General features: G+C 37.9%; 3 protein-coding genes across 3 annotated transcripts in view; 2 read left to right on the top strand and 1 right to left on the bottom strand.

Annotated features, from left to right (window-relative positions):
* gdap1l1 (ganglioside induced differentiation associated protein 1-like 1) overlaps positions 1–2,337 on the top strand; it is a 37,899-nt gene extending 35,562 nt beyond the window's left edge. The window contains exons 5-6 of the mRNA XM_004560278.5: positions 14–128; positions 206–2,337. Of these exons, the coding sequence (XP_004560335.1) occupies positions 14–128; positions 206–549 (459 nt within the window). The 3' untranslated portion in view covers positions 550–2,337. The remainder of the gene's footprint in view (positions 1–13; positions 129–205) is intronic.
* fitm2 (fat storage inducing transmembrane protein 2) lies at positions 2,328–7,152 on the bottom strand. The gene is made up of 2 exons (XM_004560277.5): positions 6,933–7,152; positions 2,328–6,339 (listed from the first exon to the last, which is right to left on the bottom strand). The coding sequence occupies exons 1-2, from the start codon at positions 7,103–7,105 to the stop codon at positions 5,730–5,732; spliced, it is 783 nt and encodes a 260-aa protein (XP_004560334.2). The 5' UTR covers positions 7,106–7,152; the 3' UTR covers positions 2,328–5,729.
* Positions 7,153–11,686: 4,534 nt separating this feature from the next.
* r3hdml (R3H domain containing-like) lies at positions 11,687–15,873 on the top strand. Its single transcript, XM_004560446.4, has 6 exons — positions 11,687–11,823; positions 12,700–12,909; positions 13,703–13,821; positions 13,942–14,044; positions 14,840–14,955; positions 15,496–15,873. The coding sequence occupies exons 1-6, from the start codon at positions 11,818–11,820 to the stop codon at positions 15,617–15,619; spliced, it is 678 nt and encodes a 225-aa protein (XP_004560503.3). The 5' UTR covers positions 11,687–11,817; the 3' UTR covers positions 15,620–15,873.
* Positions 15,874–17,025: the final 1,152 nt, after the last annotated feature.

Here is a 17,025-nt window from a genome sequence, read left to right as displayed (position 1 = left end):
GTTTAATTGACAGGCAAAAATCTTGGACCATGATAATGTGAACTACCTGAAGAAAATTCTGGGGGAGTTAGCCATGGTTTTAGATCAAGTGGAAGCTGAACTGGAGAAAAGAAAACTAGAGTATCAAGGTATGTCCAAATGATGAATATCAAAGCACAACCCAGACGTTTTCTATAGTGATGTTATCGCATTCTTTGCTTCGCAGGCCAAAAGTGTGAGTTGTGGCTTTGTGGACCTGAATTTACACTAGCTGACATCTGCCTCGGAGCCTTGTTGCACAGGCTCAAGTTCTTGGGACTTTCTAAGAAATACTGGGAGGACGGCAGCCGGCCCAACCTGCAGTCCTTTTTTGTGCGTGTGCAAAAACGCTACGCTTTTCGAAAGGTCTTGGGTGACATCCACACGACCCTCCTGTCGGCAGTCCTACCCAACGCCTTCCGGATGGTAAAAAAGAAGCCGCCGTCCTTCTTCGGGGCCTCTTTTCTCATGGGTTCACTGGGCGGGATGGGCTACTTTGCCTACTGGTATTTAAAAAAGAAATACATGTAGTGAATGCCCACTTGTTGTGTTATATGTCTGTGTATTTGTGTGATGTTTAAACTTTTCTGTAATGTTTTATGACTGCAGGAAAACATAATGAATCTATATAGAGAACACTATTACTTACCTGGGTGAACAAAGAAATATTAAAACATTCCATAATAAGAAATTCTTAACAGCACATTTTCTGGTAATCAAGGCCTTCGTTAAAGTTTAATTACTGGAAACTTGCAGCTCTTGTGCATGCAAGTCCTCATTTAACTTTTGTTGAAGGCATGCATCAGGTCCACCTACACTGAAATCTTAAAGTGAAAAAAACCCCCAGATAAAACTTTAAACACAACAACAACAACAGGGGTTAACTGACCTTCGCATGCCACTATTATAGTCACTACTCATACCTGCTCCTCACTCCTCCATCTACCTGAGGTATAACCAGTAAAACCACAGGGACATGTACATGACGATTACTTTCTGAAAAGTGCTGTGCTGCCAGAAACTGCCACATGTAATGATGAAAGGATGGAGGCAAACTTTAAAGGTATGCTTTGACATTTTGGGAAATGTGCTTATTGGCTTTATTGATGAGGTGTGGATGAGAAGATCGATACTACTCTTTGTGTAGGTGTTAAATATGAAGCTACAGGCCAAGAGGGTGATTAGCTTAGTTTAAACACTGAAAACAAGCAAAACAGCCGCTCTGTCACAGAAATGTGAATACCAGCATCAGCTAGGTATAGAACGTGATTTTCACTTAAACAGCATGAAACAGAAGCCAACACCAGTAAATGCCTTTGTCTCATTTAAATATGAAAAACATAATTATGCTTCACTATTAACATACTAGGTCTAATCAAATTATCACACTTAGCTTGTGATAATTCAGTGAAATTGTCACACTCCACGTGTAATTTGATTAAACACAAACACATTAGCTATATTTTGCAATATGCCGGCGTGGGGACAGTAGAATCTGATATATTAAAACTAAGAAGATAATTAGGATAATGATGGAAGGCGCGCTTCAGTCAATATTGTGCTTAAGTGGTGCAAATCACTTAACACATTTCTAATGAATTAAACTGCCACTCCACTTTGGGTGGCATGACATTGCGGTGTGGTGGTTTGCACTGTTGACTGGGAGCACTCACTATGTGCTGGGTTTTTCTTTCAGCAGCTCCATAGATGTTCACGTTGGGTTAATTTTTGCTTCTAAATTGGCCATAGGTGTGGATGTGAGTAAGACAAAGTGAAAATGTGAATGTTTGGTTTGTAGTGGAAATGCTTTGAATGGTCCAGTCAGGCTGTGTCGGTTCCACTTTACCTGGTTGTTAGCCCTATTTTTTAATCTCAAGTAGAGTATCAAACATACATAAAGTGTGTCACATTACAAGATATGAATATCTTCCAGTGTCACAACGAATCACAAAGGGGAAAGGTTAAAAAAGAAAGTTTAAAAACAAGAGCAGAAGAAGAAATCTGCTTTTGTCTATTTGTGTTTCTTTTGGGGGACTAAACCTTGCTCCTGATAGAAGCATGTTAGGGAAACTAAAGGTGCAAAACAGTGTGTGGGTCTTTGAAAAGACCGTCATTTCATGCAAATGTTTCCAGTCTTAATGCTGAGCTAAGCAGCTGTAGCAGCTTCATGATCATGCACACAATAAAAGCAGTACCCATCTTCTCATCTAACCCTCAGAAATAAAGTGGAAAAATCTCCCAAACTATAAAAGTGCTCCTTTAACTTATTGTACACCCAATATGTAATAACACACAGAGACATGCACACGTGTGTCCAGAGTCAGTTTATTTAGAGCACCACAGATCACACAGCACACAGTGGTCCACTGTCACTATCTTGTCGCTGAGCAGAGGAAAATCTGGGTGTTTGAAAAGTTACACTTGGCTCTACTGATAGCAAAATAATAAATTCTGCATCTATGGCACAATAGTGATGACTTAGGGTTAGGATGTATGTTTCATTGCATGGGTTACTTTCATATTGTGTACACTGAGGGGTTTTTTTGTGGCCCAGAGGCAGAATTTATGACATGACTAAGCCACAGATTTCTAAATATTCAGTTGGTAACTGTAACCTTTGAATCACCTGCACTGCACCGCGTCTGAGACGGTCCCTCAGCAATACTGAGCAAGAAAAAACGCACTGGAATTCACTGCTGTTTGTTTGTCTCTGCTGACTTCCTCCTGACAGATGCAAGATTGTTTTTAACAGATAGATATTTTTAATTACACACGGTCGCATTTATTTTACCATGCTTAATTTTTAATGAGCTTAAAGGTTAAACAACGGGAACGAGGGAAGGAAAAAGCTGACTCATCTGAAGGCTTAAGGAGCATGATGGTGAGAAACAGAGAGCCTTCCCAGCCGTCTCGTTGTTTCTTAATGCAGTTTATTTTTCTTACTCCACATTAAGTCAACCCTTGACGGGAACCACTTTGTGTTTCTTTACCAGATGTCTGTGCTTTTTAAAAAAAAACCATGTTATCATGTGCGCTCTTTGGGTTTAACTCATTGTTGTGAGGTGCTGGCTGGAGTTGTAAGCTGCTTTTGCTTTTTCTTGGCTGGTTATTACCGACATTCTTGCAGTAAGAACTCACAGTGCAGCGACTCTTTCTCTCATTATAACTGCTGCTCAAATAACAGAGGTCATGGAGAGTTTTCTACTGTCACACAAACTCACCTGTGCAGGTGGTGATTAGCATCTAACTGCAACAGAAAAGGCTGAACCAAAGACAATGATCAGTACTCCTTTAATATAAGTTTGTTGCTGTTTCATGTCTTGTAGCAGAATCTGTTTTTTTATTAAGAAAACCAAAGTGTACCCAGTTTAATTTTTGATATGGAGAGTGCAGGGCGGCCAGTGAGATCAATAAATCCTTTTTGTCTGAAAAGAAGACATTTGAGATACACATTAAAGTAGACATTAAAGTACTTGATTTCAAGATGTTCAGAAGGGAGGTAAATGAGATTTCCAAAGTTTGAAAGCAAGCAAAAGAGGAGATATGTGTCCAGTTACAAATAAATCAAATAATTAGCTTAACTGTGTTCTCATTTATGTTGAGATTTTCATGCTAAAACGGTTCAATAATTGACACTGTGGGCGAAAATGCCAAGAAACGTCATAACCAGCCAATCACTGTAAACGCTTGGTACATTTTGATTATTGCAAGCACAGCTGTTACGATTCCGCTGCTTCCTCTGACTGAATCGCACTACCCGAGGGGTCGGATCTGTACTTCTTGGATCCAACAAAGATTTCAAGTCGAAAGAATCCCAGTTGTGATTTGTGGCCATTATATTTCACTATAGTATTTTTTTTATTTTTTACTTTTTATTTTTTATATTTCTATATATGCATTTATTTATGGTGCTTTTTATGATGTTTGTTCATAAGCCTTAATTTATTCAGTTGCCATCAATGACCAATAAATAATGAAAATAATTAATGGAACTTTTTTTTGTTGGTTTATTTGGACAAAAACTCAGAGCTTCCTGCACGGAGGAGAAAGTCGATTTTTTTTATATTTGATACATAAATCCCAACAGTAGAAAACTGAAACATTCTTCTGTGATTTACATATTTGTAAGCTTAACAGAACTTTAACAAAATATGACTGGTGTCATTCTATACTTTTCCTCATAGCTCAAAAAAGTCACTCTTTTTACACAAATCTTCTGGCTCCTACTTCCTGTATAAATCAAAAAATATAAAAGTTCAGCTTTTAAAGTGAAATTTATGCTGTGGTTTTTACCAGAGATGTACTGGTGAGTGTTTAAGGAAGCAAGATTGTGTAAGTGGGAATTCTGATTTATTCATATAAGGCCAAATCACACAGATCAAGGTGCTTCATAGTGTGAGCTAAGGACCATCAGATGATCCCCTACAAGCACTTAGTGACAACGAGGAGGAAGAACTCCCTTTTAAAAAGGAAGAGAGGGCTGACCTAGGCCAGTTAGGGTTTGAGGGTTAAGTAGGGCAAGACAGGGAGAATACAGAGAGATCACGACCAGCAAGCAGGTCCAAACACAAACTACAGAAGTTAATGACATGCAGCAGTGACCAATAAATACGTGTAAAGTGGAGAGTACTCAGTGGATCATGGGAAGTCGTCTAGCAGCATAACTAAGGGATGATTCAGGGTCACCCAACTCTAACTATAAACTTTATGGAAAAGGAAAATCTGAAGCTGAATCCTAAAAAGCAATCCAGCACCAGTAAACTACACTGTTCAGCATTTTTAATAGCTTCTGTTCAGAAACTTATGGCACAGAGGAATATTAATCTTGTCTGATTTGTCTTTTAAAGACCAGTTAAAATAAAAATTGATAGTGTTTCAAAAGCTGATGGCAACATAAGCATAAAGCTGCTTTTCTCCATGTTTTTAAATTATATCTTTGCTGTAGGGAAAAATAGTTTCCTTTAAACAGTTTAGGCATTTTTTTTTCATGAAATAATTAACAGGAAAAACCCCCTCTTTATATCAATTAATGATGAAAATAAATGTTAGTTAAAGCTCAATACTGAATATTTCCAACCTTAATAATATTTCTTAATTAAATATATTAAAATTCTTATTCCTAACCACATTCTACATCCCTGAACAAACTTAAACTACACATAATGTTGACACACAGTTACTTTGACCCCAAATCATTCACAATCAAAAAAAACAGATTTCAAATATTATACGTAGGATGAAATGCAGCTTCACTGGATTACAATGACTTGTTCAAAGCTTTCTAAATAAATAACAATGAACATTTACTGTACATTGGTTTGCAAAAAACACACATCATCAGTGCTATACAACTGGAGCTGTAAACATTCTCAACTGTTCCCATACATATCTAAAAACTGCAAATACTCAGTTTGGAATAACGCACTATAAGTCAGGCAAATAATAGCGAACCTTGAGGCTGAAGGTGAGAGGACTGAAGCTGGGCAGCAGAGCAGCTCTGTGCTTTTATCTCAGATTACAAGTCATTTTGGGATCAGCAGCTGCCAAACAGATGAAGAATTGCAAGTAAGTCATTGTGTACAAGGTGGCCAGCCTATGAAGAGGGGAATTACTTAAAATAGCTTCAAGTAGAGTTGCTGGCTTGGACCTGGATGCAGATAGCGTCAAATGTAGTGTGTTATTTTGAGGATGATTTTACTTGAGTGTTTAGCTTAGGCATGCGGCTTCTGTTCTTTTGGGTGGCGCTGAGGGGGAAGTCCTGGTGACATTGGCTTTACATACCAAACCCGATATGTTAAATACCACCCCAGCAGGGCGCATATGGTTCCTAACAACTTGTGAGATGGGTCATGGAAATAAACAGAGGTGCACGTGAACATCCACACCCAAATGATCATGATAAGATTCAAGGCTATATACAGCAGGCTCAAGACCTTCCTGGGAAGTCCAGACAAGCTGGTGGTATTGAGAGAGCTCATCGGGGCAATTTCCTCCATGATGAAGAGGGTGGAGTACGCCAAAATGAAGGAGTGTCCTGAGATGTCATAGCCAACCCAGTGAAATCCAGCCCGCCTGCAGACAGCTTTCGATGTGAACTCCTTGTAATCAACCTTTACCAAGCTGTTTCCATAACAAGAACCGGTCACATCCTCGATGTAGAAGAAGGTCTCTGTGCAGACGTACCAGACAGCTGTTGCCACCACCAGAGAAAGCAGCCGCCGGGCGAGAAAGGAGACACTCCTGTTGAAGGAGGCATTGGAGAGGAGGAGGAAGGGGGTTAGCAGCAGCAGCGTCCAGCCCCAGGACACTTTAACAAAATACCTGCAAGACAAACAGAGCAGTCTGATGAAACAATTTACCACTTCAAGATAAAGTTAATCTCATATGTACACAGAATGTATATTTCATACTCCTGGGCCAATACAGAATGTTTATGCATAAACATTCTGTATACTCCAGGTTTTTACTTCTGTTTCTAACCATCTGTAACACCAGCACATATACTGGTACATATGTACAGATTTCTTTTTAGAATAGAATATAATAGCTTTTTATTGTCATTGTACATGTACAACGAAACTGTGGATGCTCCACACTAGCTGTGCATGGAACAAAAATATAAATAGCAGGACACAAATAATAACAATTGCCAGTTTCTGCTCCTACAAAATCCAGGTAAGCCAAGCAGTTTTTGTTTGTTTTGAGTTGTGTTCAACAAATAGGACTTCATTAGCCCGACAGTTGAACAGTTCACCCTTGACCTACATCTCTCCAGTCTTGCCAAATTCATTAAAACATTAAAAAAAAGAAAATTATAAAGGTGCTTTTAAGTCACCTTAAAGTGAACGCCAGGTGTGCCCACGAGCTTGAATGAATCGGTTGTGTTAGCTAATCAATCGCGTCGTCATACTTACACGTTCAGGGCGTTTTTGCTGCTGCTGAAATACGTCTGCGGAACGAACTCCAGCTCTTTCAGGACGGACCCCACGACCGAGATGAGCAAAAAACTCCAGGGGAACTTCTGTCGGACGGCCGGTATCCTCCACAGTACCACCAACTTATCCACAATGACATCCAACGACGCCATGTTGACGCTATGACCGTTGCTCTACACCGGCGGGGAGGGGTACGTTGCTTTGACGTCACTGCAGGTCAACCAATGAGATTTTATTGTTCTTCTTTGTGTTTTTAACGGCAGACTACAAACGGTAAATTCAAATGGATAGCGCCCCCACCGTACAGGGTGATGTGCTACTTTCTTCTTAACTTTCCTTTCACTTTCTTTGTATCTGACATATGTTTTCGTAGATATACATATTAATCCAAAATAACATAATAAATGGAGGAAAACAATTAAACCACAGTCCTAAAACCAAGACCAGCCAGGCAAGGCCATGATGATCCACTTGGTAAAGTAAACCTGCCAGGCATCTTTTTTGGCTTTAAAACAACAATTCTGATGGCTAAAGATCCAAACGGGACAGGGAAAAAAAAAGAAAACAAAAAAGGAACACCTCTATACACATCTGCACATCAGGCAACCTGCTCTACTCCTGAGCAACAGCTACCCTAGGGGGTGCTTCAGAGATTTTGGTTCCTTCTGAGATGAGCATCACACAGTTCCTGCCGGTATGTCGGCTGCAGCTCCATATTGTGAATCTCCACGTCTACCTGTTGGATTTGGGACTGTTGAGGCCATTTCAGTACAATGAATTCACTGAACTCACTTAGATGATCCAAGAAAAAACAAAGAAAGAACGGAAGAAAGATCTTCTGTATATTTCTCAAAAAATGTGATCCTGTCTCCCTGAACCTTAAAAGAGACCTCTTTGACAGCATCTGGTCAAATTCCCCTTATTTCCACATGTGGTATGTCTTCCTCATTAAACTGACATCATTGTGATGCAATCTACATTATTTATCTACTGGAAAAGTTGCTAAAAGAGTTCTGTTTCTGGGTCAAATTTAATTTATTTCTCCCAGTTTTTCTGTTATTACATGCAACACAATATATTCATACTTTGTAATTAACAGTTTAAAAAATGTATTTAATAATACTAACTAAAAAAAATAGATATAAATGCAAATCATATACATATATTTTCACTGTCTACACATACAATTTAAGGTAATTAATGGAAGTGTTGATGAGAGCTGGTGCTGATGTTTGTAAAACTGAATCCTGCTCCTGCTGATTGATTGTGATTATACTGGAATAAAATAAATCTCCCCTTGAAGGACAAAGTTTGTCCCCAGTGCACTCTGACTTGGCAAACAAGCCTCTCTAAAAAGCAATTTTCCAAGCATGCCTCCGGTTTGGCTGATTGTTCTTCAAGGATTGCTGCCAAACTACAAACTCTGTCAGGAGGCAAAAAAAAAAAAAAAACCCATCCAGATTAAATGGTTTCAGATTACATTTCAGACAGCTCAAGACCTGATTGAATCACACCTCAGATTTCTATAGTTAGATTGAAAAAAGGAATCTTTTTGCAAAACAAAACATTTGATGAAACTAAACTTTTGAGGGCCTTACTCAAGTGATAAAGACGTAAGCAAATGTAAAGAACAAGATGGAAAACTAAAAAAAAAATCTCCTGCAGTAATCATCACTGCACAGGTGTGTTTTCTGCTTCTCTTGAGGTAAATATAGAGGTCACTGAGTTCTTCTCATCTCCTTTCAGATTGATCTGCAATGTCACAGGGAAGTTTGCATGTAACTGTCCTGCAGTGCATCGAACCAGATGATGTCATGCTGCAGGCAGTAAGAGAGGGACTCCAAAAACCAAAATAAAACTGGTCTAGTCCAGCCAGATACTTATCCTCTCCAAGGTTTGACCTATTTCTGACCCCCCTGGTGAAGTTTCACCATTCAAATTTCCAGACTCTTGAGAACTAATACCCCATGGTGCACCATGTTTAAATTCCTTTCTGCAGTTCATTTGTGCATTTAGGAAAAAATAAACTTCTGATATATTTGTATTCATTGTTATTAAATGACAGCCAATAAGTTCCATTAAAAAGTATATAAATATCTATAAATATATGTTTAAAAAATTTGAAAAGAGCTAAAAATGTTTAAATTAAATACTAATCAACTGAAAAGATGCAAACTAAAGTTTTAGCAAATCACACCCACCTTGTTTTAATAGAGATTTTTCTAAAATTGTAAAAGCAAAACAATTTTTCACCACTTATCATTTTCTCATAGTTACCCTGATCCCTGCTTTTATAAACACACTATTCTAATGTCAAACAGCCTCTGCATGTATTTTAAGTGTTATGGTTTTATATTTGTATATATCTGGTTTATGCTGCAGCCCCCATGTGATGTTTCCTACAATGTTAGTGAATAGTAGCTCAGCTTTAAAGATTTTATCACAATACCTTTCTTTCCTTTGAGGCTGGCAAATACTCTGCAGTACAGCCACACTTTCACCTTTCTCCTCTGTCAGCGGGAAGCACCAGATGACTGAATAAATATACTTTGAGCCTGTGCTACTTGACCTTTTTCTTTCCTTCTTTTTTGATATTTAACAGCCAGGTTTGATGGATATATTCTCCCTTCTTTGATGTGTGACGACTTATATATCAACTATGTGCAAAAACTGTCATGCATGTGGCTGATGCTAATTTTAAAAGTTGGGTCTTTGCATTCAGTACGTTAAGTTCAAGCTAATCTGTTCATTCAGCTCCACTGACAGAATGCTAAAGAGATTTGAACAAAAAATCAAGAACAATACTAATATGATAAAGTGCAAGTAGATAGAAAGTAGATATAAAAAATAAACAGTTGCCAGTTATAGACAAGCAAGTGGAAAAAGTGCTTGAGTTTAAAGGATCGACAACACGATGTGACATTGACCTTGTGTGCGTTCAAGGTTTTTTTTTGCCTTTCTGTGCATTTCACACACAAATCACAACGTCTGGGAGCCTATATGGACGTATGCTGCAGCATGACTTTGAAGGCTACACTATGTTACCTGACCAGCCAGGTGACATAGTGGAATCTTCAGACAAAATGTGGCCATTGATGTTGAGTCTTTCTCTTCTGCTGTACTAACAAGGCAAATAGGAAATGCAGGGGTAGATGATCTAGGCAAGAATAATGCTAAGTAATGCACCTATGACTACTGACTGTGACAGCAAGTAAAGATGTACACAGTATTCCAATGCACAAAGCAGAGCCATGTGCATAAAGTATAATAAAAATGTGCAGTAAACAGGATTTCTGTGAAACCCGCTCAAATATATCTCAGTAAGATGGTGCAGAACAGAATAAAATCACTTGAAGGCTCACAGATGAAGCAAAATACTGGCACAGAAAAAGGGAGAAACAAAGAGTGGGCAGGACATTAAGACATGGGTGACCCAAACAGGGCAGGTAATCACACTGGAGGAAAAACCTAAAATGAAAAATTCTAACAAAGATAAATTATGACCTTGAAGACCAGATGAAACTTCAAGATGAAATAAAGTATTTTATTATGTTAGCTGCTATAATAATCACTTGATCTCCATAGAAAAATATAATTTGGAACATGAATTGCTTTCTCAGGGTAAGACTGTCACCACTGCAGAGAACATCCTATTCATGCCTAAGTGGTCGAGAGTTGAACATTCAGCAGAAATGATATAAAGTATGGAATGTGCTGGAAAAATATTGTAGTGCATGCATTTAAAACCAGCAGATTCCGCTGCCCTACTTGCTAGACGTGCATCCTTGCAGCTTCATCCCTAAACTAGTAGGATCTCTGTTTTTTGACACAATGGAGAAGATCCAGCATGCAGAGCAGAAGCATAAATACAAGGGGACATTCACTGAGAGCTCTAAAAAATATCAGCTGCACTGCATGCAGTCTGGACATGATCAATGAAATGGTCATGACTTCACTGGCAAAATTGATATCTAGTAAAGATTTCATAATTTTGTAGTCCAGTTTTGTGCTTTCCCCTGTGTCATCTCTCTGACACCATTACCTGTAGATCCAGGTGATGCAGTGCATCTTCAAAATCTCTTGAACCAACAACAGCTGCAGATAAACCCTGAGTCTGCAGCCACTTTCTCCCTCCTTTTTCTTAAATGCACATTCTTTGCCCATCTCCTACAAGCTTCCTATTATCCTGCTTATTCAGCTTTTTATTGTATTTTTTATTGAAGAAATCCAGCGAGGTAAGGAAACTAAAACATCTCTCGTAAACCAGCCTCAAGCTCTGAAATTCTGAATTCCTTTTTTATTTAATATAAAGATGTCTGTTATTGATTCCAGTAATAATTATTTCGGAACAGTATTTATCATTAGGTGTTAAAACCACAACTCTAACTCCTCTTGTCCACACTTAGAAATTACTGAAAAGTCAGATGTGCAACAACATAATATAACCAAGCTTGCATTATTAATTAAGAATAATGTACAATAATATACAGTAAAAACATATAAAATGCATGATTCATTGTGAAAATGTTTACTTGCTGCTGCTGATAAAGTAAAGTCCACCAAAGTCCTTTCATAAATTAAATCAGATGTGGTTCTGACCCTGTCAAAAAGGATGGCGGTCGGTAAAATATTTTATGATTGAGATTCATGTTCTCAGACGCAATTTCCTGTGTTTGTGAAGTAAGGAGAACGAAAGAGACAGACAATAAATTTTCAGGAAAGAAGAAGAAGAAGTCAGCATACAGGAGGGTTTGTGTTTCAGTTAAAACTGCCTGCCACACATGACAAACGGGCTTGTTTGCAAACGCGCACTCTGAAGTGAGGAGCTCCTCTGCAGCTTGTCTGACTGTGAAAGGATCCACTGATGCAGGTACGAGGCTCAGCTTATTCCACGCACTGTGTACAAGGCATGATTGAAGACTGCAAAGAAAATGAACATGTGATAATGAAGTGTTTAAATTAATTGAACGTTTAATCTTTCAGCAATCATGGTTTCTGACCTGTTCTAATAGTTTTTATCAATACCTTGCTGTGTGTTTTTTTGAAGACCACCAAAACTAAGAACAAAACAAAAACAAGTAGTGGATGGGTAAAATGATATTTTCTGACTGGGAAAATGCATTAAATTGAGGTATACTGAAATGTATTGACATTCTTGTTATTTAACAAATTTTTCTTCTTACACCAACTTTATACTTCGTTTGTCCTTCAAGTAGTTGTTAAGGTTAATTGTGTGATTGCTAACCTGATATGGACTTGTTATAAAATCCATATGATTTATGATATTTCTCAAATTTTGTTATTAAATAATAATAATAATAAGTATAATAATAATAGGTAATAGAAATAAAACACATTGCAAAGTGACCTCAAAACCTTTTGGGGCTTTTTTCACTTTTGTCAGAGAGCACACAGTGAAACATGAGACAGTAAAGTGTGGAGAAAGTGGGGGAAGACACACAGCAAAGGCCCTGAGGTCAGACTCAAACCCAGGCTGATGTATTTATCTCTGCAGCAGAAGGTCACGTGCTCAACCCAGAGAGTTAAACTGGCTCCTTTTCCTTTTATGAATAGTTGCAAAAAAAGGGTCACCTTTACAAATATGTTGATGAGACACTCTTTTGCCTCTTATCTGGTTTAATTAACCAAATTCAGCACACAACTTATTAAATTACCATATGCCTGGGATTTGACTGTGTTTTTTACTTGTAAATTTGACTATCATGTAATCTGCTCTGCTCCTCAGAGCTGCTGCCTCCTCCTCCACAGGCCTCAGATGACTGCTTGTGTTCAGCTTATGCTGGCTGCCACCCTGTGGATGATGCCTGGAGGCGTCAATACTTATCGCAGCAGACGTAAACCAGCAATTTCACCCAGAGAGATGAATGCCCTGCTGGATTACCATAACCGAGTCCGCTCTCAGGTCTTTCCTCCTGCTGCTAATATGGAGTACATGGTGAGGCACTTGTATATATATGGACACACATAGACAGTTTGTTTGTATGAAATGCACTAAAAAGGTTAAATAGTGAGGTGTTACCTCCAGCAGTTCATTATACAAACTAGCAGGCAGCTTATAGTGAAGACCCCAGCTCTGCTACATGTGCTGCAGACAGTGCTGAACGAATTGAAAATGGGGAGTCAGAGACCTCTGCTGGACAAACTATGAAATTACAGAATTCCCAAATCCATCCATGTAAGCTGAATCCAATAAACTGGTGATAAGCCAATATCGGCTATAATATCAACCAACTGATTAATCAGTCAGAGTCTAGAATACATAAAATATGACAAGAAAACAAATAACTTAAAAAAAATACTCTACAGTGCTCAAGACAAAACAATATCTTCTTGATAACTTTGCATTAAATACAATTCTGTGGTATTTTTGTAGTTTTGTTTATGTTCTTTTGAAGTTATTCATTGTATTTCAGAGGGCTATGCTACTTTTTACTTCATGTGCTACCTAACAATATAAAATAGCAGAATTAGTCATTACAGGCACTAGTCACTGCAATCAGTTACAGTGATAAATTACTGTTTTATTGTTGGCCCTTCAATAAAAGTAACCATGGAGAAAAACAATAATAATGTGATCATGACTTGGGAGCATTGCCTGCATAGTTTGGGTGTTTGACTTTGTGTGGCTTTGGTGTTTTATACAGAACAGGAAAAAATGTCATGTCATGTTAGGGATTGGTTGTTAGTGACAGCTCCTCTGTTGTTCTCCTTTTCTGCTATTTATGCAGCTGTGGGATGAGGGACTTGCTAAGTCAGCTGATTCATGGGCTTCACGATGTGTTTGGGATCACGGTCCGACACAGGCCATGAAATACGTGGGTCAAAACCTGTCAGTCACTTCAGGAAGGTAGTACATAGCTAACAAACTGCGGAAACACTGAATGCTCATTATAATCATAAATTGTTTTTTTATTAATAAAATAAAACAAACACTATATGTATGATATGTTGATTCATAATTTAAAAGGTACCAGTCCATCACAGATCTGGTCAGGTCCTGGAACGATGAGAGGCATCACTTCTCCTACCCAAACAGATGCAGTGGGTCAGTGTGCTCTCACTACACTCAGGTATGATATACTCAGTGATTCCATTTTAGTACATTTGAGTGAGATAAAATTAAACATGTGTTTTTCTTCCCTATGCTGTATAATAACCATTAGATATTTATATGTTTGTACATACTGTGAAACTAAGTGTTAAGATATTAAAAAATACATTTATCATCAATTTCATTAATTTCAAAATGCAGAAAACAGTGAAAGCCTGAATTAAATAAATATTTTTTCAGCTCACCTATAGAAACAATAGCACACAGCTTTTCTAAGCACTTATCTGGTGGGTTTTTCTCGGCACTTTGAAGAGCTTTTCACAGTTTTTCTGTGTTTTCTGTCTCTTCATCTATTCTCAGTCTGACTCTATGATGGTGATGCTCAGGACTCTTTGTTTAGGGTTGTTGATTTTACACAGAATCAATGCACGTCCATCAGATGTCTTGTGTTCTGTTGTATATCATAATAATGTAATAATGTAAAGTGTGTGCAGCTCTTTAGGCACATTTGAAACAGTAAATATAGCACCATCAGTGTATGTGTTCCATAAAAAATGTGGCTTCAGTTATTGAAAAACTCATCATTTAGATTATAATCAAGTATTTATAATCTATTCTTTCTGGAAAAGGTCGGATCCTTTTCTCTTTTATTTTATTAAACACTACTTTCTTGCTTTGGAGGGTTAAAATGCATATTTCTGGGTTTAAAGCAGCCTAACAGTTGTGTTTTCAAATTAGCGCTAACCTCTGTAAATGTGTGTGCTTTGACTTGTGTGCATATGAAGAGAAAACATGTGTCTATGGTTTGTGTCAGATGGTGTGGGCGAGCACCAACAGAGTGGGATGTGCTGTCAGGAAGTGCTCCAACATGGACGTGTTCGGCAGCACCTGGAGGGAAGCAACGCTGCTGGTCTGCAACTACTTGATAAAGTAAAGTTTGGGAAATATGCTCATTCACTTTTTCACCAAAAGTTTGAAGATGCAGCTCAAAACTGTGGCTTCCTCCGAGACACATAGGATGCCTATTTTTTAAAGTAGAAAATAAGTATCCTCTATGCAAATGCTAATAAGCTAATCATTGTTGGTTGTAGTTTCAGTTTTAGTCTACTATTAGATCTTGAAAATGCTTTAAATCCAAATGATCTGTTTTATTTCACACATATGGGATCAGTTTAATGTTTTTAGTTCAAACCAGGTTCAAATAGGACACAAGAGGCAGATTTCAAGAACAAAAAGTGAGCTTTACTTGTATATACAAATGTCTTAATGAAGTTGGCAAAAAAAAGAACAAACAAACAAACAAAAACAAAAACTGAAAATAGACGGTTGCTGTTTTCGTCCATGTTCTAAGTAAAAAAGAAAGAACCAATACAGACCCAAACCCTGCTCTCACAGGTGCAAATACTCATTTAACTATTACACTCAGAATCTCACCTTTTAATTAGCTAAATATATTTCTTTGTATTTCAGAGGAAACTGGGTAGGAGAACCTCCGTATAAGACTGGAAAGCCATGTTCTCTCTGTCCATCCAGCTACAGAGGCTCCTGCTGGAGAAACCAGTGCACACTGAACAAAAAACCCAGGAGACTTTAACACAAGAAAGAAGCTATTAACACAACACAGTGTTTTAATTTGTAAACTGAAAAAAAGAATCCGCAACAGTTCCAAATGTGACTCACAAAAGCTGTACAACAAGACAATCTGGATAAATGACACATGTGTCCAGTTACCACTGTTACCATTTGTACTGTAAATACTTTATTTACTGCAACACTTGAATTTCTATTCCAGTTACAAAATAATGTTAAAACTGTTATTTCCTTTGACTTTCAGGAGCTTTGCACTGTTAGAACCTGTTTAATAATAATAAAAAAAGCAGTTTTATGCTACAAGTTGCTCATTTTAGCCCTGATATACATCTTTGATTGTCTTTCTAGACTGTGAACCTGTTCCCACAGTAAATGACAATGCATTTATGATTGCCTGTTTGCCTGACCGAACATTAATTAAGTTATAAATAACTGATGAGGCTGTATATTCAGCACAAGTAATTCGCTGTTCACCACTTGTGTTTATTCACTGCAGCTGCAGGAAATTTTCTGTCCTGCATTTCACCTCATTACAGCTCAGCATTTACCCATCAGAGACTTTTTCTGTCATAAACCCGAGCCTAATGCAGCTTTTATGGCCTAAAATACGAGGGAATCAGCTGTGCCTCCCAGCTCAACTGATTTGTGGACACACACACACACACACACACACACACACACACACACACACACACACACACACACACACACACACACACAAACGTAAAACATTTGATACAGAAACCAGTCTCTCCCAAGCAAACAAAGTCCCTCACAAACAAGTATAAAGAGCAGCTGAGATCAGCACTTTGTTGACTGTAATGATTGTTTATTTAGCAGCTCTATTCAGAAATGGAGAGTGGGTGTAATTTTCTTTCTTTGTGCAAGGTGTTTCTCCTTACTCTACATTTTTGTACAGGTGTGGTTTTACAGGTAATTGCATACACTGTTTTCAGAATTTCAATCAATCTGTTTCCACTGATACAAACAGTTAGATGTTTGGAAAACACCGTTATCCTCGCTGGATGAAATTTTCATGAGAATATCCACACCGCCTCATCCCTGCAGACGATTAGCAAGAGAAACTGAACTCGGAAGAAACCAACATCAAAATCCTTTTCCTTGTAAAGCTAATCCTATTAAATTAACACATTATATTTAATCTGGTTTTTCTTTAGATGCTGTTACACTTACTGTTTTTTACATTTTAGGCGATTTTAACTTAACAAGCAGTATCAGTGTGTTAGTTAATGAGCTTTAGAGGTGCCAGAGAGTGGATTTTGCAATCTTCAGCCAGTCTTAAACTAAGCAACTAGAAAGAATTAATACATATTTTTGAAGGTGCCCAAAGAAAATATGACAAATTTCCCTATGGAAGCAAAAATGTCTGTTTGCATGCAGCTGAAATGT

This window comes from Maylandia zebra, linkage group LG20 (genome assembly GCF_041146795.1).
Source record: "Maylandia zebra isolate NMK-2024a linkage group LG20, Mzebra_GT3a, whole genome shotgun sequence".
NCBI classification, from domain to species: Eukaryota; Metazoa; Chordata; class Actinopteri; order Cichliformes; family Cichlidae; genus Maylandia; species Maylandia zebra.
The sequence above is the reverse complement of the archived record's forward strand: the minus strand, read 5'-3'. Positions and strand labels throughout refer to the sequence as shown.